The following is a 25,853-nucleotide window of genomic DNA, read 5'->3' as shown; positions in this document are numbered from 1 at the left end:
ATACACCTTGCACACACCCAGTTCCGCTGTACACCTTGTACACACACGGCTCCGCTCTGTACACCTCGTACACACACGGCTTCGCTCCATACACCTTGCATACACCCAGTTCCGCTGTACACCTTGTACACACACGGCTCCGCTCTGTACACCTCGTACACACACAGCTCTGCTACATCCACACAAACCACTCCTGACCCCACACAAAAGCTTACCCTCGTCCAGCACCATGACAACCAGCAGAGTCCTGCACTACACGGAGGCCCTTGATCATGTGACTACTAACTCCTCCCCTCCTGTGACCTCATCACAGGTCCTGTGCGCACAGAGCAGCGGCAGCTCTAGTTGTGGTGTGCGGCTCTCTGCAGTGGAGGGGCTCTGCTGTGGGACAAGTGCAGTCCCACCCGTGATTGTGCACGCACTGACATAGTGCACGCGCACCAGGGCCTGTACAGAAGATTTAAAGGGCTCTCGGGCCAATTTTGTAGCTCAGAGTGCTTACGGATCCGCCCAGTCTCTGCTGGACTGGCGGGCCCCTAAGCACTCCGGCCTCGTTGCAGCTGCAACCCCTGCGACCACGGTAGTTACGCCGCTGACACTTGGGATTCGATGCGCAGCACTTTCTCTGAGCCGGCTGTCAATTTGACAGCCGGCTCAGAGAACGGGACTCTCTCAGTGTGGGAGCGGCAGAATGCCACCGACGAGGAGCCTCCTTGGACTGCCGCAACATCAGGCGGCCCGCTGGCGCCCTCCTGTCGGCTGCGCCCGGGGCATATGCCCCGGCTGCCCCCCCCCCTGGATACGCCACTGCCATCAAAGAGGCATCCAATTGATTCCAAATGTATTCTGCAGTAGGTCAACGTTCCTAAGCATACAGCCAATGTTATTAAGAAGTATCTTCAGCGTAAAGAAGAACACAAATCCTGGAAACACAGATACGGTATGGCCCCCCACAGAGTCCTAATCTCAATGTCATCGAGTCTGTCTGGGATTATAAATAGAGATATGAGGATTTGTACAAGCCTAGATCCATAGAATATCTGCAGTTAGTTCTCCAAGATGTTTGGAACAATCTGCTTGCAAGTTTCTTTAAAAACTGTGTACGTAGAAGAATTGATTCCGTTTTGAAGGCAAAGTGGGGTCATACCAAATATTACTGTGATTTAGATTTCTTTTTTGCTCATTCATTTTGCACTTTTGTAATTGAAAAAATAAACTATGAACAGCAGTCTTATTTTACAGCATTGTTCCATACCTGCATAAAACTTTTGCACAGCATTTTATATGTTATGTCAATAAACACTTACGATTATTTTAATGATAGGGCTCCACGGTGGCAGAAGGTTACCTTTGGTTACCTTAAAAAAATTCTTAGACTTATTTTCTATTTGTCCACATCCACGAGTGATAATTCTAAAACATTTGTAAAATTAGTATTATTTCATTTTTAAGCTATATTGTCAGATTCTCAAACTAGACTCTGGAGTCCTTTGTTAATACTTTCAGTCAATTTTGTTATAGGGACTCTGCTTAGATTCAAGTCACCATCTGCTGTACATCAGGGGTGCACAACCTTTTTGGTACAAGGGCCACATTTTCATTTTGAACCAATCTGGGGCCACACTAAAAAATTAAAGGGGTATCACCTTCTGTGACATATATATTGCATATCGAAAGTACCGTATATAAAATCTATTAGGTGCAAATTCTTCTTTTCTCCACCAATCAGCAGTATAAGGGTACAGTCAGATTGTCATATTATTCGCGTGAGGATTGCATCGCAATCCTTGGACTGGCCATGGGCTCTCCTGAACCATGCGTGACAACATGTATTTCTATGCAGTTGTCACGCTCAGGTCAGGAGAGCCGACGGCCAGTCCATGCATTGCAATGCGATCCTCAGAATACGGCAGTCTCACTGAACCCTAATGGTATATTCAGTTTTCTTACAAAAATTTTGAAATAGATTCTGTTTCTAAATCCACATCAAAAACTGTGTCAAATACTCTTTGAATAAGACTGATTATAATGGGAAACTTCCTTTGGTGCACAAAGTGCTGTGTTTTTCCACGTTATTTTGAACTTTTCCCAGTAAAACCAATAGGAATTCAGAATATTTGAAGCAATTTTTAATGTGGATTTGAAGTAAAGTTCTACTTCTAATTCTTAGTAAAAAAAAACTGTCTGAATTTACCCTAAGGACCCCTTTCCACTTGTGAGAAAAAAAACGATCCGATTTACGGACCGAAAAAACAGATGTAACATATGCGATTGTCATGAGAGTGTCATGCGAGTGTCATGCGAGTGTCATGCGATTTTTTTATCGCAACATCCGTATGACATCCGTATTGCTGTCTGATTTTAACGCAACGCTGTCCTTTGAAAAGCCGGCAATTCAGCGCAGTGTACAGTAAAATCACACTGACAGGTTAGATTAAAGTAGATATATACACATAGAATAGGTATATATACATATATATACGTCAGGGAGACACCTATATATATATATTTATATTTAATGCAGCGCTAGATAGCTTAAAAGCCGGTAATTCAATTGCCGGCTTTTGCTATCTCCTTCACAAACCCGACATGATGGCTGGGGGCAGATGTTTTTAGCCAGGGGGGGCAATAACCATGGACCCTCTCCAGGCTATTAACCCCTTTACCCCCAAGGGTGGTTTGCACGTCAATGACCAGGCCAATTTTTACAATTCTGACCACTGTCCCTTTATGAGATTATAACTCCGAAACGCTTCAACGGATCCTGGTGATTCTGACATTGTTTTCTCATGACATATTGTACTTCATGATAGTGGTAAAATTTCTTTGATAGTACCTGCGTTTATTTGTGAAAAAAATGGAAATTTGGCGAAAATTTTGAAAATTTCGCAATTTTCAAACTTTGAATTTTTATGCAATTAAATCACAGAGATATGTCACACAAAATACTTAATAAGTAACATTTCCCACATGTCTCCTTTACATCAGCATAATTTTGGAACCAATTTTTTTTTGTTGTTAGGGAGTTATAAGGGTTAAAAGTTGACCAGCAATTTCTCATTTTTACAACACCATTTTTTTTTAGGGACCACGTCTCATTTGAAGTCATTTTGAGGGGTCTATATGATAGAAAATGCCCAAGTGTGACACCATTCTAAAAACTGCACCCCTCAAGGTGCTCAAAACCACATTCAAGAAGTTTATTAACCCTTCAGGTGTTTAATAGGAATTTTTGGAATGTTTAAATAAAAATGAACATTTAACTTTTTTACACAAAAAATTTACTTCAGCTCCAATTTGTTTTATTTTTACCAAGGGTAACAGGAGAAAATGGACCCCAAAAGTTGTTGTCCAATTTGTCCTGAGTACGCTGATACCCCATATGTGGCAGTAAACCACTGTTTGGGCGCATGGGAGAGCTCGGAAGGGAAGGAGCACCGTTTGACTTTTCAATGCAAAATTGACAGGAATTGAGATGGGACGCCATGTTGCGTTTGGAGAGCCACTGATGTGCCTAAACATTGAAACCCCCCACAAGTGACACCATTTTGGAAAGTAGACCCCCTAAGGAACTTATCTGGATGTGTGGTGAGCACTTTGACCCACCAAGTGCTTCACAGAAGTTTATAATGCAGAACCGTAAAAATAAAAAATCATATTTTTTCACAAAAATTATATTTTTGCCCCCAATTTTTTATTTTTACAAGGGTAAGAGAAGAAATTGGACCTCAAAAGTTGTTGTCCAATTTGTCCTGAGTACGCTGATACCCCATATGTGGCAGTAAACCACTGTTTGGGCGCATGGGAGAGCTCGGAAGGGAAGGAGCGCCGTTTGACTTTTCAATGCAAAATTGACAGAAATTGAGATGGGACGCCATGTTGCGTTTGGAGAGCCACTGATGTGCCTAAACATTGAAACCCCCCACAAGTGACACCATTTTGGAAATTAGACCCCCTAAGGAACTTATCTGGATGTGTGGTGAGCACTTTGACCCACCAAGGGCTTCACAGAAGTTTATAATGCAGAGCCATAAAAATAAAACAAAATTTTTTTCCCACAAAAATTATATTTTAGCCCCCAGTTTTGTATTTTCCCTAGGGTAACAGGAGAAATTGGACCCAAAAATTGTTGTCCAATTTGTCCTGAGTACGCTGATACCCCATATGTGGGGGGGAACCACCGTTTGGGCGCATGGGAGGGCTCGGAAGGGAAGGAGCGCCATTTGGAATGCAGACTTAGATGGAATGGTCTGCAGGCGTCACATTGCGTTTGCAGAGCCCCTAATGTACCTAAACAGTAGAAACCCCCCACAGGTGACACCATTTTGGAAAGTAGACCCCCTAAGGAACTCATCTTGATGTGCTGTGAGAACTTTGAACCCCCAAGTATTTCACTACAGTTTATAACGCAGAGCCGTGCAAATAAAAAATATTTTTTTTTCCACAAAAATTATATTTTAGCCCCCAGTTTTGTATTTTTCCAAGGTTAGCAGGAGAAATTGGACCCTAAATGTTGTTGTCCAATTTGTCCTGAGTACGCTGATACCCGATATGTGGGGGGGAACCACCGTTTGGGCGCATGGGAGGGCTCGGAAGGGAAGGAGCATCATTTGGAATGCAGACTTAGATGGATTGGTCTGCAGGCGTCACATTGCGTTTGCAGAGCCCCTAATGTACCTAAACAGTAGAAACCCCCCACAAGTGACCCCATATTGGAAACTAGACCCCTCAATGAACTTATCTAGATGTGTTGTGAGAACTTTGAACCCCCAAGTGTTTCTCTACAGTTTATAACGCAGAGCCATGAAAATAAAAAATCTTTTTGTTTTCCCACAAAAATTATTTTTTAGCCCCCAGTTTTGTATTTTCCCAAGGGTAACAGGAGAAATTGGTCCACAAAAGTTGTTGTCCAATTTGTCCTGAGTACGCTGATACCCCATATGTGAGGGTAAACCCCTGTTTGGGCACACAGGAGAGCTCGGAAGGGAAGGAGCACTGTTTTACTTTTTCAACGCAGAATTTCCTGGAATTGAGATCGGACGCCATGTCGTGTTTGGAGAGCCCCTGATGTGCCGAAACAGTGGAAACCCCCCAATTATAACTGAAACCCTAATCTAAACACACCCCTAACCCTAATTCCAACGGTAACCCTAACCACACCTCTAACCCTGACACACCCCTAACCCTAATCCCAACCCTATTCCCAACTGTAAATGTAATCTAAACCCTAACCCTAACTTTAGCCCCAACCCTAACTGTAGCCCCAACCCTAACCCTAGCCCTAACCCTAGCCCTAGCCCTAACCCTAGCCCTAGCCCTAGCCCTAACCCTAGCCCTAACCCTAGCCCTAACCCTAGCCCTAACCCTAGCCCTAACCCTAGCCCTAACCCTAGCCCTAACCCTAACCCTAGCCCTAACCCTAGCCCTAGCCCTAACCCTAGCCCTAACCCTAGCCCTAACCCTAGCCCTAGCCCTAACCCTAGCCCTAACCCTAGCCCTAGCCCTAACCCTAGCCCTAATGGGAAAATGGAAATAAATACATTTTTTTTATTTTTCCCTAACTAAGGGGGTGATGAAGGGGGGTTTGATTTACTTTTATAGCGGGTTTTTTAGCGGATTTTTATGATTGGCAGCCGTCACACACTGAAAGACCCTTTTTATTGCAAAAAATATTTTTTGCAATACCACATTTTGAGAGCTATAATTTTTCCATATTTTGGTCCACAGAGTCATGTGAGGTCTTGTTTTTTGCGGGACGAGTTGACGTTTTTATTGAAAACATTTTCGGGCACGTGACATTTTTTGATCGCTTTTTATTCCGATTTTTGTGAGGAAGAATGACAAAAAACCAGCTATTCATGAATTTCTATTGGGGGAGGCGTTTATACCGTTCCGCGTTTGGTAAAATTGATAAATCAGTTTTATTCTTCGGGTCAGTACGATTACAGCGACACCTCATTTATATCATTTTTTTATGGTTTGGCGCTTTTATACGATAAAAACTATTTTACAGAAAAAATAATTATTTTTGCATCGCTTTATTCTAAGGACTATAACTTTTTTATTTTTTCGCTGATGATGCTGTGTGGCGGCTCGTTTTTTGCGGGACAAGATGACGCTTTCAGCGGTACCATGGTTATTTATATCTGTCCTTTTGATCGCGTGTTATTCCACTTTTTGTTCGGCGGTATGATAATAAAGCGTTGTTTTTTGCCTCGTTTTTTTTTTTTTTTTCTTACGGTGTTTACTGAAGGGGTTAACTAGTGGGACAGTTTTATAGGTCGGGTCGTTACGGACGCGGCGATACTAAATATGTGTACTTTTATTGGTTTTTTTTTTATTTAGATGAAGAAATGTATTTATGGGAATAATATTTTTTTTTTTTTTCATTATTTTGGAATATTTTTTTTTATTTTTTTTTTACACATTTGGAAAAATTTTTTTTTACTTTTTTACTTTGTCCCAGGGGGGGACATCACAGATCAGTGATCTGACAGTTTGCACAGCACTCTGTCAGATCACTGATCTGACATGCAGCGCTGCAGGCTTCACAGTGCCTGCTCTGAGCAGGCTCTGTGAAGCCACCTCCCTCCCTGCAGGACCCGGATCCGCGGCCATCTTGGATCCGGGGCTGGAGGGAGCAGGGAGGGAGGTGAGACCCTCGCAGCAACGCGATCACATCGCGTTGCTCCGGGGGTCTCAGGGAAGCCCGCAGGGAGCCCCCTCCCTGCGCGGTGCTTCCCTGCACCGCCGGCACATCGCGATCATCTTTGATCGCGGTGTGCCAGGGGTTAATGTGCCGGGGGCGGTCCGTGACCGCTCCTGGCACATAGTGCCGGATGTCAGCTGCGATAAGCAGCTGACACCCGGCCGCGATCGGCCGCGCTCCCCCCGTGAGCGCGGCCGATCGGCTATGACGTACTATCCCGTCCAGGGTCAGATAAGCCCAGGGCACCTCGACGGGATAGTACGTCTAAGGTCACAGAGGGGTTAATATCTGCCCTCAGTCACTGGCTTTACCACTCTGGCGGAGAAAATTGCGCAGGAGCCCACGCCAATTTTTCCGTGATTTAACCCTTAAATTTAATAGCTAGAGCGCCCAAATTTTGCACATACACACTACTAACATTAGTAGTGTGGAATATGAAATAAAAAAGGGGATATGAGATGGTTTACTGTATGTAAACCATGTCTCATATCATGTCGGGTTTGTGAAGGAGATAACAAAAGCCAGCTTTTAAGCTATCTAGCGCTGCATTAAATATATATATATATATATATATATATATATGTGTCTCCCTGACATATATATATATGTGTATATACCTATTCTATGTGTATATATCTACTCTAATCTAACCTGTCAGTGTGATTTTACTGTACACTACGCTGAATTGCCGGCTTTTCAAAGGACACTGATGCATAAAAATCGGACAGCACTCACATGGTGTGAGTGCTGTGCGTTTTTTTTCTCGCACTCATTGACTTGCATTGGCGAGTCTCGTCCGAGAATTGCAGCAATTGCAGCAATACGCAGCATGCTGCGATTTTTTTCTCAGTCCGATTTCGGCTGAGGAAAAAAATTGCAAATGGAATGTCACCTATTGACTAACATTGGTCCGAGTGCAATCTGATTTTTTTATCGGATTGCACTTGTCCGTTTTCCTCGCAAGTGGAAAGGGGCCCTAAAGAGGAAAATTTGCACATAACTGCCTTACAATAGGTTTTGGGTTTTGAATTTATTGCCTTATGTTTCACAATTCGCATAAACCACATGCTGGCTGCAATATTGGATTGAAGTTCATTCTCTGTCCTCTGTAGTACATGCCTGCACAGTGCAATCTTGCCTTGCACAGGCGTGTCCTATGGAGGACAGAGAACGAACTTCAATCCAATATTGCAGCCAGCATGCAGCCAGCGGGTAAGGAAAGGGTGAATCAAACACCCAAAAACCCCGCCTCCATGGCTAAAGATTGTTCCCTCCAAATTCAGGTGACAGTGTCCCTTTAATGCGCATGCTTCTTTCCATTTACACAATATTCTTATGAGAAGGGTGAGAAGACAGGACAGAAACGTTGTCAGACAGATTTACCAGAAACCAGTATGAGTCACATAGGGGAAAACATGATATTCAAATCCATCAGACACTGAAGAAAAATGTATTAACAAGTGATTATTTTATTTTAAAGGGAATCTGTCACCTGGTTTTTGACACCTAATATGAGATGGTCACATCAAAAATGTGAGGAGGAAATAAAACGTAACTTTTAGTAAATATATTTAAAATATGGTGTTGAAATAACCAAAAGGTTTATCTATCACCTAAAGAGATGCAAGGATTATATTATCCCTGAATCAAATAAAACGGATGTCAACAGGCTAACAGCTACTGCAATGCCCTGCACATGGGGTAAGCGACACAAAGAATCAGAAGAACTATACTACATTTCTAATATTGGAGGTATTTGCTAATATTATTATTATTACACCTACTACATATTGGGATAGGATCTTTGAGATGGGAATACCCCTTTAAGGATCATATAATTGACTCAAAGATTAAAGATGGTTATGACAGTGGTCAGACCATATACAAATTGATATACCCCAACATACAACGCCAGAAAAAATTGGTGGTATCTAACAGTGGGTAATTATCACCAGATCTGCTACTATCCTTTAACATATCACATTGTAATCATAAAACAAAAACCATGTACAGGTCCTTCTCAAAAAATTAGCATATAGTGTTAAATTTCATTATTTACCATAATGTAATGATTACAATTAAACTTTCATATAGTATAGATTCATTATCCACCAACTGAAATTTGTCAGGTCTTTTATTGTTTTAATACTGATGATTTTGGCATACAACTCCTGATAACCCAAAAAACCTGTCTCAATAAATTAGCATATCAAGAAAAGGTTCTCTAAACGACCTATTACCCTAATCTTCTGAATCAACTAATTAACTCTAAACACATGCAAAAGATACCTGAGGCTTTTATAAACTCCCTGCCTGGTTCATTACTCAAAACCCCCATCATGGGTAAGACTAGTTACAGTATAGTACTATAGTACTGTACTAATAGTACAGTTTTGGTACCCGAATAAAGTTTGGGTCGGGTACCAGAACCCAAACTTCCATGAGTCCGCTTATCCCTAGTTACTTGTAGTTTTGATTAAAAAAAATACTGGTTTTAGCAGCAGGATAATATCATTAGAGGACTGGTAAACCTGCTGCCAGGTAGTCCTCCATATAAATAATCCCTTTATAACCCTGCCCCTACCACTGATTGGTAGCTTTCTGTATACACTGTACATGGGCAGAAATCTGCCAATCAGTGCTGTGGCGGGGTTACACAGAGCTCAGCATTCAGAGAACTAGTAGATCTGATTCAGATGAAACTGATTTTATCAAAATGACCACAAGCAGCTCAGTAAGTGATATATTGCTGGAATCAGGGTCTCTGTCCCTACATTGTTCTGCTCTCAAATAGAGTAGCAAAAACCTAGTAACAGATTCCCTTTAAAAGAAAACGTTCCTTCTACACACAAACAAAGGTGTTGGAGAGGTATATAATACACTTTACCTTGCCAGACGTTTTCACGCCCTTCCACAAACTGAAGTAAACAATTGTAAAAATCAGAAACAGACAGAGAAGAAGTTGCCACCGGATCCCTCCAACGTGATCTAAACCATCTGCTTCGTGGATGCCCAGAACGTGCCTCCTGCAACAACACAATGATGCACCATAAGTAAGCTACACACCAACACACAATAACAAACTGCATCCTATTTGGATTTTTTCTGGTGTTTTAGCTACTGATAAAAAAAATGATTAACCTATATGAGCCAAGATTAAAGTGATATGAAGAAAGTAATAATAAAGCTAATATAAAGTATAAACCTCTAAACTGACAAATAGTAAATAAGCTACTCGTATATATGAGTAGTTAGAATCCTATGAACAAAATTATATAGCCAAAAAAGGTAAAATATTATAAAACTTTATTTAAACAAATATTAAAAAATTGTTTAGAAACATCCAGTGGGGGAAATAAGAATTTGATCCCTTGCTGATTTTTTAAGCTTGCCCACTGACAAAGACATGAAGAGTCTATAATTTTAAGGGTAAGTTAATTTTAACATTGAGAGATAGAATATCAAAAATAAAATCTAGAAAATCACATTGTATTTAGTATGTATGTATGTATGTATGTATGCATGTATGTACAGTGCCTTGCGAAAGTATTCGGCCCCCTTGAACTTTTCAACCTTTTCCCACTTATCATGTTTCAAACATAAAGATACCAAATGCAAATTTATGGTGAAGAATCAACAACAAGTGGAACACAATTGTGAAGTTAAACGAAATTTATTGGTTATTTTAAATTTTTGTGGAAATTCAAAAACTGAAAAGTGGGGTGCAGAGCACCAGGGTCCTGGTCGTTTCAGTAATATGAGACAGAAGGACACGGAGCTGCGCCTGCCCTGAGTGTGGCAGCTTCCAGAAAGAGACACAGAAAGAGAACTGTATTGTAGAGAGGGTGAAGAAGTCGTAGCAAAGGAGTGGCTATCAGAGGAGTTCTGCCCTGCACAGGCTGCCTCCTTCTGAGGCGCAAGATCCCGGTAGCCGGAACATTGAGGGAGCAACAGTCCTTTATGCCTTGCTCCAGAGACCAGCAGGACAGCTAATTTCACGTTACCTGCCCGCCCTATACCCAGGAGGCAAGGTGGCACCCACGAGAGGCTGGGGCATGATAGAGTCCCTGTAAAAAGCCTCAAGCCACCGGTCATACGGGTTTGTCCTATCCTATCCGGGGGACAGAGAGAGAGAGACATTACATCTGTAACATCTTCAACAGTTGTGAGGACATTATGAGAAGCTTAGCAGTAAGGTACTACAACACACGGCGCTAGAGGAAGGCTACTGATTTCTACCTGGATAAGGGAACTCTGGACTTGCCTCCAAACCGGCCGGACTCTGCCTGCCCTGTGATCTCGTACTCTGGACTGTGGATGCTGAAGCCTTCAGTAAAAGATAAAGAGACTGCAACCTTGTGTCCTCGTTCTTCACTGCACCTCTCACCATCCACCATCTACACACTGGGAGGCCCTGGGGACATACTTCACCTATGGGAAGATATACCATCTAGCTACCATAACATCACCCCAGCGGACCCCTTAAAGCAGCATCAGTCACCCTGACCGAATACCACATGTGGTGTCACGAACATACCCCTTTAAAGACCTTTCCCCCTTTTACAATGGACGTCCCGAGGGCCACGGACCGGGTCAGCCACTGTGACCATCCCCCTTGAGAACTGAAGGACCGAGTACCCTTAGCCCTTGGGGGCGCTCCGGGGGCGTGCAATATTATTCAGCCCCTTTAACTTAATACTTTGTTGCGCCACCTTTTGCTGTGATTACAGCTGCAAGTCGCTTGGGGTATGTCTATCAGTTTTGTACATTGAGAGACTGAAATTCTTGCCCATTCTTCCTTGGCAAACAGCTCGAGCTCAGTGAGGTTTGATGGAGATCGTTTGTGAACAGCAGTTTTCAGCTCTTTCCACAGATTCTCAAATGGATTGAGGTCTGGACTTTGACTTGGCCATTCTAACACCTAGATAAGTTTATTTGTGAACCATTCCATTGTAGATTTTTCTTTATGTTTGGGATCATTGTCTTGTTGGAAGACAAATCTCCATCCCAGTCTCAGTTCTTTTGCAATGACAGAAAAACGACTGGCACATCCAAACTAGTGTGAATAGGTGCATACCAGGAGCAGCTACCTCCATACACAATATACAAAAAAAGGTTGCACTCTATTGTGCCAAAGCATGTCTAATATGGAATACATGAAATATGAATAGCAAAATGGCTTTTGAACATTAGGAAAATATTTGAGAGACGCTTTGCACAGAATTTGATCAAATAGTGTGAGCCCATCAACCATCGTCAAGGTGGTCTCATTAAAACTGATGGGTCCCTGACCTCCCTGTCCAAATGTGAACACTTACCGAAGGCCAGTGTCTGTATGCCTGGGTGAATGTGGACACCTCTGTCAGCAAGGCCTACATATGGGTTGTACGTTTGCAAAGAAGAAACAGGCAGCACTCACCGATCATCCGAGACAGGTAAATTTATTCACACATGGTTAAAATCTTCACGGCCGGGGGTGCTGTACAATGAGAGCGGCAAGCCTGACGATGGCCGTTTCGCGCCTGATGGGCGCTTCTACGGGTCAGTGACATACTGACTACATATGGGTTGGCCGGAACCAAGTGTGAATAGATGTAATTAAAAACCACATGGTGATGGGAGTCAGTAAGCTAACATACAAATGACAGAAAAACAACTGGCACGTCCAAACTAGTCAAATCAAATGTACTGATTGTAAGTGACAATAAAGGTGGCAACAATTCTGATATGATTCTTTTTGGAATGATTGTTTTACATAAGACATACCTGGCATTTCAATAGGAGTGTGGAAAATTTTTATATTGACTGAAAATATGTATTACACTATACACAAACATATTCAGTGCCAATCAAAACCACGAAGGATCACATGTGGAAAAAAAGACACAAATGTAAAGCAAACCAAAATAGACATTAAATCTTACATTCCTCAAAGTACCCTTTTTATTCTGATGACAGCTGGAATGTTTTTTCAACAGTCTTGAAGGAGTTCCCAGAGGTGCTGAACACTTGTTGGCTGCTTTGCATTTACTCTGCTGTTCAACTTATTCCAAACCATCTTAATTAAGTTGAAGTTGGGCAATTGTAGAGACCATGTCTCTACACAATCCCTCTCACTCTTGGTCTCATAGTCCTTACATAGCTAGTGTTTTGGGTGATTGTCCTGTTGCAATACAAATGATGATCTGACTAAGTGCAAACTACATGCGATGACATGTCGTGGCAGAGTGCAGTAATAGACATGCTGGTAAGTGTGCTTTGTATTTGGAATAAATCACCGACCTTGTCAACAGAAAAGCACCATCACCCTTTTAGGCTATATGCACACGTTCAGGAATGTGTGCAGAATTTTCCTGAGCAAAACCGGACACCTTTCCCAGGAAATCAGCATGCATTTTTTTATGCGTTTTTTTACATGGTTTTTACACTTCTTCCTCCATGCTTCACGGCATGTTGCATTTTCTGACTCATCAGACCACAGTACAGAATATTATGGATATATGTCCAGGACTTGGGTTGTTTAGCCCAAAAAAGTCTCTTCACATTGTCTGCAGACCTCAGCAGTTGGTTTAACTTTCCTGGGACAGATCTCATGAGATTTAGTTTCAACATAGTGATTGATGGTTTTCATAACTATATTTTAGAATACCTTCAAAGTTCTAGAAATTTTCTGGCTTGACTGACCTTCATGACTTAACCCATTCTAACAACCCCCCCCCCCCCCCCCCCCCCGAAGCCTGTTTTCAACTTCCTGACAGCTCCATTTTTTTCAATTCTGACAACTGTCACTTTATGAGGTTATAACTCTGGAATGCTTCAACGGATCCCCGTGATTCTGAGATTTTTTTCTCATGACATATTGTACTTTATGTTACTGGTAAAATTTCTTCAATATGACTTAGGTTTATTTGTGGAAAAAAATGGAAATTTGGCAATTTACAAACTTTTAGTTCTTATGCCCTTAAATCAGAGAGATGTGTCACACAATATAGTTAATAAATAACATTTCCCACATGTCTGCTTTTTGTAAAAAGAAGATGGGGGTCTTAGGCCGTGTCTGAATTTCAGGGAGATTAATAAGATCACTGTGCGCAATTTTTACCCCTTGCTGCTAATTCCGAATTTGTTTAACCAATTAGTTGGAGCCAAGTGGTTCTCTAAGATCGATCTCCGTTCGGCATATAATTTGTTGCGGGGTAAAGAAGGCGATGAATGGAAGACAGCCTTTAATACCCCGGATGGTCATTTTGAGTTTCTAGGTATGCCTTTCGGCCTTACAAATGCTCCGGAGTTCTTTCAAAATTTCATTAACGACATCCTGAGGCCGTTGATTGGTAGGAGTGTGATTCTTTATTTGGATGATATTTTGATCTATTCGCCCGATCTGGAGTCACATTAGCAGAGAGTCCGTGAGGTTCTGCAGATTCTGAGCGAAAACTCACTCTTTGCTAAACTGGAGAAATGCGAGTTTGCGGTACAGAAAATTAGTTTTTTGGGGGTACTTTGTTTCCAGTGGTTTTGAGATGGACCCGGTGAAGGTTCAGGTGGTATTGGAGCGGCCTACACCTGAATGCTTGAAGTCGATTCAGAGATTTTTGGGGTTTCCTAATTATTATAGAAAATTCATAAAGAATTTTTCTTTTATGGCAAAACACCTTACTGATCTTACTAAGAAGGGTTCCAATACTGTCCAATGGCCCCCTGAGGCTGTTAAGGCTTTTGAGCATCTCAAGGAGAGGTTTAGCTCTCCTCCTGTTTTGATCCAGACAGATGACACTAAGCCATTTCTGGTAGAGGTGAACGCCTCATCAGTAGGAGTGGGGCTGTACTGTCCCAAGATTAAAAGGCGGAGCTCAACTACGATGTTGGGAACCAAGAATTGCTGGCTATTAAGCTTGCGTTTGAGCATTGGCGACATTTTTTGGAGGGCGCTAGACATCCTATACAAGTCTTTACTCATCATAAGAACCTGATCTCTCTGGATACTGCTAAACGTTTAAATGCCCGTCAAGCTAGGTGGGCATTGTTTTTCGCCCGGTTCCATTTCTCTGTGACATATTTTCCTGGGACAAAAAAATGTTAAAGCTGATGCTTTGTCTCGAAGTTTCTCCCCAGCGGTTAATACTGAAAAGGAAGAATCTATTCTGCAGAGAGGGGTGGTGGTGGCAGCATTAGGTTCTGAGTTGGAAAATAGCATTCTTAAAGCCCAGGATGCTGCACCAACTAACACTCCATATGGGAAATTATTTGTCCCTAAAGCCCTGATTAGAGCTTTTGTTTATGGAATGTCATGAGTCTTGTTTGGCGGGTCATGCAGGGATTGCCGAAACAAGAAAGTCGATTGGTCGGGTGGCCGGGGTGGCTAAGAGAAATTGTCAAGTGGGTGCGTCAGTGTACCGTGTGCGTTAGGTCTAAGACTTCTCATGCACCAGTGGCAGGGTTGCTTTGCCCGTTAGAGGTGCCTAGTTCTCCATGGACACATCTTGCAATGGATTTTATCACCGACCTTCCGGTCTCTGAGGGTTTTTCTGCTATCTGGGTTGTTGTGGACCGGTTTAGTAAGATGTGTCATCTGGTCCTGTACAATAAATTACCCTGCGCTAAGACACTTGCCAGGGCATTTGTGAAAGAGATTGTTAGACTCCATGGTGTTCCCACGGACATTTTCTCCGATAGGGGACCACAGTTTCTGCCTTGCTCTTGGCGTGCCTGTTGTGACAGACTTAAGGTTCATTTGTCATTTTCGTCGGGCTATCATCCGCAGTCCAATGGACAGACCGAGAGGAAGAACCAGGACGTTGAGCAGTTTTTGAGATGTTTTGTAGCGGACAATCAGGAGATGTGGTCGGAATATCTACCATTAGCTGAGTTTGCTCTCAATAATCATACGTCTTCTTCTGCTGGGTGTTCCCCTTTCTTTTGTTGTAAGGATTTCTAGGATTGGGGCGGCGCTGCCTAAGGAGGAGAGTTTTTCTGGAAATTTGGAAAGGGTTTGGACCAGTGTGCGCCATAATCTTAAACAGGCTAATAGGAGGTTGTCACGGCCACTCCTTCCGCTCATTCTTACCCACTGCGGTGCGCTCCTCCTGCAGGCGCGCGTCCTCTCCTTCATTCTCTGCTCTCTGGTCCTCGTCGGGTGCGCGTGCGCACCACCCACTCCAGCACTTCCTCTTTCTGATTTGCAGGCGCTCTGTATCTCCTCTCTGTGATCCTGGAGGACCGTGACCTGGAAGTCCTCCAGCACTGCATGTATATAAGGTGATTCCTTCCTCTGCTCCTTGCCTGTCTGTCATTTGTGCTTCTGTGACTCAGGTCTACCATTGTCTTTGCACTGCCTGTTCTGAGTCTCCGCTCTGTCCAGCTAGTTCAGCTTCTCTGCCTTCCCAGGCTTCCTTGTCTCCTCGTCCAGTCCAGTCCTCCCAGTGTCATCTCCGTACTATGTAGTCTGGAGTCTCTGTCCCGCTTCCTTTGTGTCTTCCCCTTCGCAGTTCTCCTTTGGTCTCACCGGTTCCCAGCTCTCACCTAACTGTACTTCATCTTGTCTCACTCTGTCCGTCCTGCGCCTAGCTTCTCTATCTTGTACTTCCTACTACCTGTCTCCGGGTTCCAGCTTCTGCGGCAATAGTCTCCCTTGGGTCTGCCCCTAATGCTCCCTGTATAGGGGGTGGTCTACCTGGTCAGCTCACCCTTGGGAGGTTCATTGTCGTGGATCTGCGGGTCCACCCCAGGTATTCCAATAGGACTGCACTCGGATGACATCTGAGTGCAGTCTGATTCTCACAGTACAGACAGGCCATGGACCCCGCTGGTACCCCGACTCCTACCCAGAAGGAATTATTATTCCTCCGGGAGAATCAGTCCAGGATTATGTCCTTTTTGAAGGCCATGGAGTCCCGACTCTCGTCCCTGCAGGCCTCTGACCCTGGGAGCGCCTCTCTGTTAGCAAGTCTCCAACAGGAGCTGGCCCAACAGCGTGACACTCAAGCTTATATTCTTAGTTTTATGGCTTCTGTGGATGATCGCCTTCGTGCCCTCCAGTCTTCCGCTCCCATTCCCTCTCAGGCTTCAGCTCCTCATCCGTCTCCCCGTCTGGCTAAACCTCCTCGCTATAGTGGGGATCCTAAATTGTGCAGAGGGTTTTTAAACCAATGCCAGCTTCATTTTGAGTTACTTCCCATGCAGTATCCCACTGTCCGTTCTAAAGTGGCATTTGTAATATCTCATTTAGAGGGCGAGGCTTTGGCGTGGGTTAATCCCCTTTGGGAGTGGGATGATCCTCTTGTTTCCCAACTCTCCACCTTTGTTGAAACATTTCGTAAAGTATTTGATGAACCGCGTCATTTGGCCTATACCACCGAGTCTCTGTTTAATCTTCATCAAGGTACGCTTTCGGTGGGTCAATACGCCATCCGGTTTCGCACCCTTTCATCCAAATTAGGATGGAATAATGAGGCTTTAGTGGGAGCCTTCTGGCGGGGGCTTTCTCCTCGAATCAAGGACGAGTTGGCGGGTCGTGATACTCCAACGTCTTTGGAGGATCTTATCGCTTTGGCAACCCGCATTGATTTACGTTTCCAGGAACACTCTCGAGAATCCGCTAGAGAGAGGAGATTTCCTCGACTTACTCCTGTTTCTCCTAATTTTTCCCCTTCTCGGTCTGAGTCGACTCCTTCCCCGGAACCCATGCAGGTGGACCGTCTTAAACCTGTGGAGCAGCGTCGGAAAGAGAGGCTTGCTCAAGGTCTCTGTTTCTATTGTGGTAGTGCGTCTCATCTCTTGCGTTCCTGTCCTTTGAGGCCGGGAAACGCCTCCACCTAGGGTAGGTAAGAGAGGTCTCCCTAGGTATCCCTGAACCCTCTCAACCCCTCACTCTTTCTGTTCTTTTACATCTGGGAAATAAACGTTTCTCTGACTCTGCTTATATAGATTCCGGGGCAGCCGGGAACTTTATTCAACTCGAGGCAGTTAGGAGATTGCGGATTCCGGTCAGATCCCTGGAGACTCCTCGACAGATTGCGTCAGTCGATGGCCAACCTCTGTGGGAGTCCGTTATGTTGGTTACTGAAGAATTGGAACTCCAAATTGGAATCCTGCATCGTGAGAAGATCGTCTTCTATGTTCTGCCTTCTTTATCCCATACGTTTCTTCTTGGACTTCCTTGGTTAAGGATTCACGAGCCTTGTATTGACTGGCGGTCTGGCGAAATTCTGCGTTGGGGACTCTTCTGCCAGAGTAACTGTTTGCTTCCCGTGTTGCCAAGAGAATCTTCTCGTCCTATCTCAGCGTCTTCCAATTTACCTTCCGCATATTTGTCTTTCCTGGAGGTCTTCGATAAGAAAGAGGCTGATACCTTACCTCCGCATCGACCCTACGACTGCCCAATTGATTTAGTTCCGGGCTCTACTCCTTCTCGAGGTCGAATCTACCCGTTGTCTCCAGCCGAGACTCAAGCCATGACTGAATACGTCCGGGAGAATTTAACCAAAGGTTTTATTCGCAAATCCTCCTCCCCTGCAGGTGCGAGTTTTTTCTACGTTAAGAAGAAGGATGGGACTCTTCGTCCTTGTATAGACCACCGTGGTCTCAACAATCTCACAATCAAGAACAAGTACCCGCTACCACTCATACCTGAGTTGTTTGATCGCCTGAGAGGAGCCCGAATTTTCACGAAATTGGATCTTCGTGGAGCTTACAACTTAATCCGTATTCGTTCAGGAGACGAATGGAAAACTGCTTTCAACATCCTGGATGGTCACTATGAGTATTTAGTCATGCCTTTCGGCTTGTGTAACGCTCCAGCAGTATTCCAGGAGTTTGTGAATGATGTTTTCCGAGATCTACTCTACTCCTGTGTGGTGGTGTACTTAGATGACATTCTGGTGTTCTCCGCTGATCTTGCTTCTTACAGAAGAGATGTCCGTCAAGTGCTCTCCAGTCTTAGAGAGAATCGTCTTTACGCCAAACTCGAGAAATGCGTTTTTGAGCAGTCTTCGCTACCGTTTCTTGGCTATATTATTTCTGACTCTGGCTTGCAAATGGACCCGGAGAAAGTGTCTGCTGTGCTTGACTGGCCACGCCCCCAAGGAGTGAAAGCAATTCAACGTTTTCTTGGGTTCGCCAATTACTACCGGCAGTTTATCCCACATTTCTCCACTCTGGTCGCCTCAATTTCTGCTTTGACTCACAAGGGATCCAATCCCCACATCTGGTCTTCCGAAGCTGAAGATGCTTTTCGGTCTCTGAAACATGCATTTGCCTCGGCTCCTGTACTCCGTCGGCCTGAGATCAACAAACCCTTTATTCTCGAGGTAGACGCTTCTGCCATTGGAGCTGGTGCAGTACTCTCCCAGAGATCTTCTTCCGGATGACTGGCTACTTGTGGTTTCTTTTCCAAAATCTTCTCCGCCTCGGAGAGGAACTACGCCATTGGTGACAAGGAACTATTGGCCATAAAATTGGCGCTGGAGGAATGGCGTTATCTCTTAGAGGGAGCTGTTCACCCTTTCAAGATCTTTACAGACCACAAGAACCTGGAATATATCTGCTCTGCGCAAAGATTGAATCCCCGACAAGCCAGATGGTCGTTATTCTTTGCCCGTTTTGACTTTGAACTACATTTCCGTCCTGGCGACAAGAACTTTAAGGCTGATGCTTTGTCCAGGTCATTTCTTGCTTCCGATGTTGTAGAGGAACCAGCACACATCGTGGACCCCAGCAAAATTATTCTTGTGGCTCCGGTCAGCTTGTCTTCCTTACCACCAGGTAAAACCCTTGTCCGGGTGAGCGAGAGGTCTCGAGTCCTACGTTGGAGTCATGCCTCAAGACTGGCAGGCCATGTCGGGTACAAGAAAATGCTCGCTCTCATCTCGCGCCATTATTGGTGGCCATCCCTTTCGGATGTTCGAGGTTTTGTCGCTTCGTGCCCGTCTTGTGCTAGGAACAAGGTACCCAGACATCTGCCTTCCGGTCTCCTACATCCTTTTCCAGTTCCTTCAGCTCCGTGGCAGCATATCGCTATAGACTTTATTACTGATCTGCCTAAGTTCTCTGGTCATACAGTCATTTTTGTTGTTGTGGATCGATTCTCCAAGATGGCTCACTTCATCCCTTTGCCTGGATTGCCCTCCGCTCCAGAATTTGCGAGAATCTTCATTTCTCATATCTTCCGGATTCATGGCTTTCCATTGCACATAGTCTCTGATAGAGGAGTACAGTTCACTTCTCGTTTCTGGCGGGCTCTATGTAAACTAATGAATGTTACCCTGGATTTTTCTACAGCTTATCATCCTCAGACCAACGGACAAGCAGAGCGCACAAACCAAATACTGATGACTTATCTCCGCCATTTTTCCAATGCTCATCAAGATAACTGGTCTGATTTGCTTCCGTGGGCTGAGTTCGCTTACAATAACCACATCAATGAGTCTTCTTCCAAGTCTCCATTCTTCATCGTCTATGGGCAACATCCTGGTATCCCTCTGCTGGTACTCCCTGTCTCGGGTGTACCAGCGGCTGATCTTCTGTCCGAGGAGTTCTCCAGGGTCTGGCAGGAGACCAAAATCACCCTGGAACAGGCTCAGGCCAGGATTTAAGGTACCGTCACACATAACGATATCGTTGCTTTTTGTGATGTAGCAACGATATCGTTAAGGAAATCGTTATGTGTGACAGCGACCAACGATCAGGCCCCTGCTGGGAGATCGTTGGTCGCTGAGGAAAGTCCAGAACTTTATTTTGTCGCTTGACTTCCCGCTGACATCGCTGGATCGGCGTGTGTGACACCGATCCAGCGATGTCTTCACTGGTAACCAGGGTAAACATCGGGTTACTAAGCGCAGGGCCGCACTTAGTAACCCGATGTTTACCATGGTTACCAGCGTAAACATAAAAAAAAAACACTACATACTTACCTTCAGCTGTCTGTCCCCGGCGCTGTGCTTCTCTGCACTCCTCCTGCATCCTGTGTCAGCGCCAGCCAGCCGGAAAGCACAGCGGTGACGTCACCGCTCTGCTTTCCGGCTGACCGGCGCTGACAGTGCAGAGGAAAGCAGAGCGCCGGAGGACAGACAGCTGAAGGTAAGTATGTAGTGTTTGTTTTTTTAACGTTTACGCTGGTAACCATGGTAAACATCGGGTTACTAAGCGCGGCCCTGCGCTTAGTAGCCCGATGTTTACCCTGGTTACCGGGGACTTCGGGATCGTTGGTCGCTGGAGAGCTGTCTGTGTGACAGCTCTCCAGCGACCAAACAGCGACGCTGCAGCGATCGACATCGTTGTCGGTATCGCTGCAGCGTCGCTTAGTGTGACGGTACCTTAAGAGACATGCCGATAAACGACGTCTGGATTCTCCTGTATATCGGTCAGGCGATAAAGTGTGGTTGTCCTCTAGGTTTATTCGTCTTAAGATTCCCTCGTATAAATTGGGTCCACGGTACATAGGCCCTTTCGAGGTTGTGTGTCGTATCAATGCGCCTAGCTTCTCTATCTTGTACTTCCTACTACCTGTCTCCGGGTTACAGCTTCTGCGGCAATAGTCTACCTTGGGTCTGCCCCTAACGCTCTCTATATAGGGGGTGGTCTACCTGGTCAGCTCACCCTGGGGAGGTTTGTTGTCGTGGATCTGCGGGTCTACCCCAGGTATTCCAATAGGACTGCAATCGGATGACATCTGAGTGCAGTCTGATTCTCACAGAGGTCTAAGAAATATTTTGACAAGAGAAGAAGAGAGACTAGGTTTATTGTTGGGGACATGGTTTGATTGTCCTCTAGGAATCTGCATTTGAAGATCCCTTCTAAATAGTTGGGGCCGAAGTTTGTAGGACCTTTCAAAGTGGTTCACATTGTCAACTCGGCGGTGGTGAGATTAGACATTCCTTCGTCCTGGAAAATTAATTCAGTTTTTCATGTATCTTTGCTGAAGAAGGTTGACATGCCAGATAAGGTGGCTATGCCGTCTGCTCCTCCAATTGATTATGACTGCGAGTTTGAGCATTCTTGATTCCAGGTGGCATAGAGGAGGGTTACAGTATCTTGTGTCCTGGAAGGGTTTCGGGCCCGAGGACAATTCCTGGGTGAAAGCTGTGGATGACTCAGCCTCAAGGTTAATTAAGGCTTTTCACAGGAGATTTCCGAATAAGGCCCGGCCTAGAGGATCCAGGGGATCCTCGTTAAAGGTGAGGTACTATTAGAATCTGTTTAGTTTGCGACTATACGCCATTTTCTGGTGGAGTTCTGGCTGCTGGTCTTTTTCATCTGGGTTTGTCTTGGATCTGGATCTTGGATCTTGGATGTCTTGGTCTGTGTGTATCACTCTTTATTAGCCAGCACTTGCCTCCCAGTCCTTGCTGGACAACAGTGTTAATGTGCTTGAGCAGTGGCGTAACTACCGCGGTCGCAGCAGTCGCCACTGCGACGGGGCCCGGCAGGTCAGGGGCCCGCCGCCCGGCAGGTCAGACCGGCAGCGATTTTACTACATAGAGCCGGCCGGCCTCCAGCCGGCCCGTTAAATGTTCCTGTATGCGCGTGTTCAGTTGCCCGCACTGACAAGGGCCGCCCACGGAGGCCGGCGTCAGTGCGGGTCGCGGGAGCAATGAGCATGGTCGCGGTCCTTGATCCTGCCGCCTGCGTATGCTCGTCTGCTGCTGCCCGTGCGAGTGCGGGCAAGCAGGAGAGCACACGGAGATATTTGAAAAGGCTGGCGCGCAATAGGGCGCGCGCCTCCACCTGTGTCTGACGCTGGCCGGCCCGAACCAGCGTCAGAGAAGACTGCTCGCCACACCAATGCTGCCTGCGGGTCCGGGATCCACTACCACCGACGCTGGGACGGTCCTCCACCTGTGTCTGACGCTGGCTGGCCTGAACCAGCGTCAGAGAAGACTGGTGTACACCAATGCTGCCTGGCTGCGGCCTGGATCCTGTACCGCCGACGCTGGGACCTCCACCTGTGTCTGACGCTGGCTGGCCGGCCTGAACCAGCGTCAGAGAAGACTGCTCTGCCTCTCACCAATGCTGCCAGCCTGCCTGGGATCCTCTACCGCCGATGCTGGGACCCGACCCACCTCAGCCCTTTATCCTACCGACCTCCCCCCATCTCAGGGACCTGGGTAAGTCCCAAGATGATTTTTTTTAAAATGTGTATATACAGCAGTTGCACCTATATAATGTGTAAAGTCTGCTATATATACATTATATAGGTGATACTGCTGTATATAATCACCGTACCACCTATATAATGTATGTATAGCAGTTTATATACATTATATAGGGAATGCTGCTACTGATGTATATAGATTGTATAGGTGACACTGCGGTGTGTGTGTATATGTATATATATACACACACACACACACGTACATATATACACAGCAGTATCACCTATATAATGTATATACACATCAGTAGCAGTATTCACTATATAATGTATATAGACTGCTATACATACATTATAAAGGTGATACAGTGATTATATACAGCAGTATCACCTATATAATGTGTATATATATATCAGTCTATATACATTATATTGAAAATAGCACTATTGATTTGTATATTCGTTATATAGGCCATACTGGTGTGTGTGTATATATACACACACATGTACATATATACACAGCAGTGTCACCTATATATAACGTATATACACATCAGTAGTAGTATTGCCTATAGAATGTATATATACTGCTGTATATACAATATATAAGTGATACTGGCTGCTTCTGTATATAATGATAGTATCACCTATATAACGTATATACAGCAGTCTATATACGTTCTATAGGCAATACTACTACTGATGTGTATATACGTTATATATAGGTGATACTGCTGTGTATATATGTACGTGTGTGTGTATATATACACACACACCAGTATGGCCTATATAACGAATATACACATCAATAGTGGTATTTTTAATATAACGTGTGTGATATCTATAGTGTGTGTGTGATATCTGAAGTGCGTGTGTGTGTGTATGATATCTGTAGTGTGTGTGAGGCAGGGGCGTAACTACCACAGTCTGGCAAGTCAGGGGCCCAACAGGTCAGAGGCACCCAACTCCCCCCGCCGCAGTGAACTATACCGGCGTTTATGATGCCCCATGTCCTAGTAGGTCCCCAGGTTCAGGTCATTGTGCTCCTCCGGGCCCCCCGTACACACCTTGTTCCTCCTCCCCTGGTCTCCCAATGCTCCTCATCTCCCATGCATTTCCTGCCCATTGTCCCTGTGTAACTCGTCTGCCCTGCTCTCAAGTCTCCCCTGTCCCCTTTCTCACCGTGTGTTCTCCATCTACCCTGTCCTTGTAATCCCTGTGCCCCCTTCTTCCCTCCTCCCCAGTCCCCCCGTCTTCCTCTGTCCCCTTGCAGCCCTTGCGTCCCTATCTACTCTGCCCTCGGAGTCCCCTTGTGTCCTCTTGTGCCTGTCTCCCTTGCACCCTAGTTCCCGTGTGTCCCATTGTGCCCTTCTCCCCTTCCTCCTAGTCCCTATGAGTCCCCTTGTGCTTCTATCCCTTGTCCCCGTGTGTAGCCTTGTCAGTGTCCCTTGCCCACTAGTCCCTGTGTGTCCCCTTGCGCCTGTCTCCCTTGTCCCCTTATGCTTGTGTCCCTTGTCCCCGTGTGCCAGTTTCCCTTGACCATTAGTCCCTGTGTGTCCCCTTGTCAGTCTCCCTGGCCAACTAGTCCCCGTGTGCCCCTTGTGTCAATCTGCCTTGTCCACTAGTCCCTGTGTGTCCCCTTGCGCCTGTCTCCCTTCTCCCCTTATGCTTGTGTCCCTTGTCCCCGTGTGCCAGTCTCCCTTGACCATTAGTCCCTGTGTGTCCCCTTGTCAGTCTCCCTGGCCATCTAGTCCCCATGTGCCCCTTGTGTCAATCTGCCTTGTCCACTAGTCCCCGTGTGTCCCCTTGTCAGTCTCCCTGGCCAACTAGTCCTTGTGTGTCCCCTTGTGCCAGTCTCCTTTGTCCCCTTGTGTCAGTCTCCCTTGCCCACTAGTCCCCTTGTAACCTTCTCCCCTGCCTCCTAGCCCCCATGTGTCTGTCTTCCTTGCTCCCTAGCCCCCCTATGTTACCCTTGTGCCTGTCTCCACTACCCCCCTTGTGTCCTTGTCCCCTGCCCCCTAGTCACCATTTGCTCATGTCTTTCTCACTGCCCCTGTATGGAGGGGCTGCATTACACTATGAGGAGGGCTGCATTATATTCTATGGGGGTTACATTGTATTGTATAGCGGGGCTGCAGTATACTCTGTGGGGTGGATGTATTATACTATATGTGGGCTGCAATGCATTATACTGAATCGAGGACTATGGGGAATATATTATACTATATGAAGAACTATGGTGCATCATACTATGGGAAGTGAATTGTACAACATGGATGACGATGGCGGTGCATTATACTATATGGAGCACTATGAGCAGTGTATTATACTATATGGAGCACTACGAAGATTGTATTATGCTATATGGAGCACTATGAGGAGTGTATTTTAATATACAGAGGAGTGTATTATACTATATGGAGCACTATGAGGAGTGTATTTTAATATACGGAGGAGTGTATTATACTATATGGAGGACTGAGGAGTGTACAATACTATATGGGGGACTATGGGGAGTGTATTATACTATAAGGAGTACTATGGGGGTGCATTATACTTCTTATATGGATCCCCATGACTTCTATGTTAGCCCCTGATGAGTATAATGGTTTATTTTCTTTTATACATTACATAACAATGGCAGTACGGGGGACAAATATATGCCAGGATAGGGCACTGGATAGTTATGCAACTGAGGTCACACTATACAACTTTGCAATAAAGCTATAGTGTGCAACATTAATAGGGAAAATGTGAATTTGGGTGGAAAATATTTTGGCATGGTGGGGGGCCTCATTTGAAAGTTCGCACCGGGGCCCATAACTTTGTAGTTACGCCACTGTGCTTGAGCTCTAGCTTGGTGCTTTGCTTTGTCTTCTGTGTGTGTTATTTGTGCAGTGCTGGTACCTCTGGTTCTGCTAGCCTTAGTTTCTGTTTTCTATTGATTTCTGCAGCCTTCTGTGTGATTTCTATTAGAAGGTGACCCGTTTTTGTTCCCAGTCCTTAGTTCTTTTAGGGGACCCCTTCCCCTTATCTATAGGTCTTCGCTTGAGA

General features: G+C 45.1%; 1 protein-coding gene across 2 annotated transcripts in view; it reads right to left on the bottom strand.

Annotated features, from left to right (window-relative positions):
• Positions 1 to 25,853, bottom strand: part of LOC138671222 (sodium-dependent serotonin transporter-like) — a 316,922-nt gene that overhangs the window by 164,769 nt on the left and 126,300 nt on the right. For both annotated transcript variants that reach the window (XM_069759212.1, XM_069759204.1), the window contains one exon: positions 9,597 to 9,735. In XM_069759212.1, the coding sequence (XP_069615313.1) occupies positions 9,597 to 9,735 (139 nt within the window). The remainder of the gene's footprint in view (positions 1 to 9,596; positions 9,736 to 25,853) is intronic.

The sequence above is a fragment of the Ranitomeya imitator genome, chromosome 1 (genome assembly GCF_032444005.1).
Source record: "Ranitomeya imitator isolate aRanImi1 chromosome 1, aRanImi1.pri, whole genome shotgun sequence".
In the NCBI taxonomy this organism is placed as follows: domain Eukaryota; kingdom Metazoa; phylum Chordata; class Amphibia; order Anura; family Dendrobatidae; genus Ranitomeya; species Ranitomeya imitator.
Note: the sequence above shows the minus strand (reverse complement) of the source record. Positions and strands in the feature narration are given on the sequence as shown.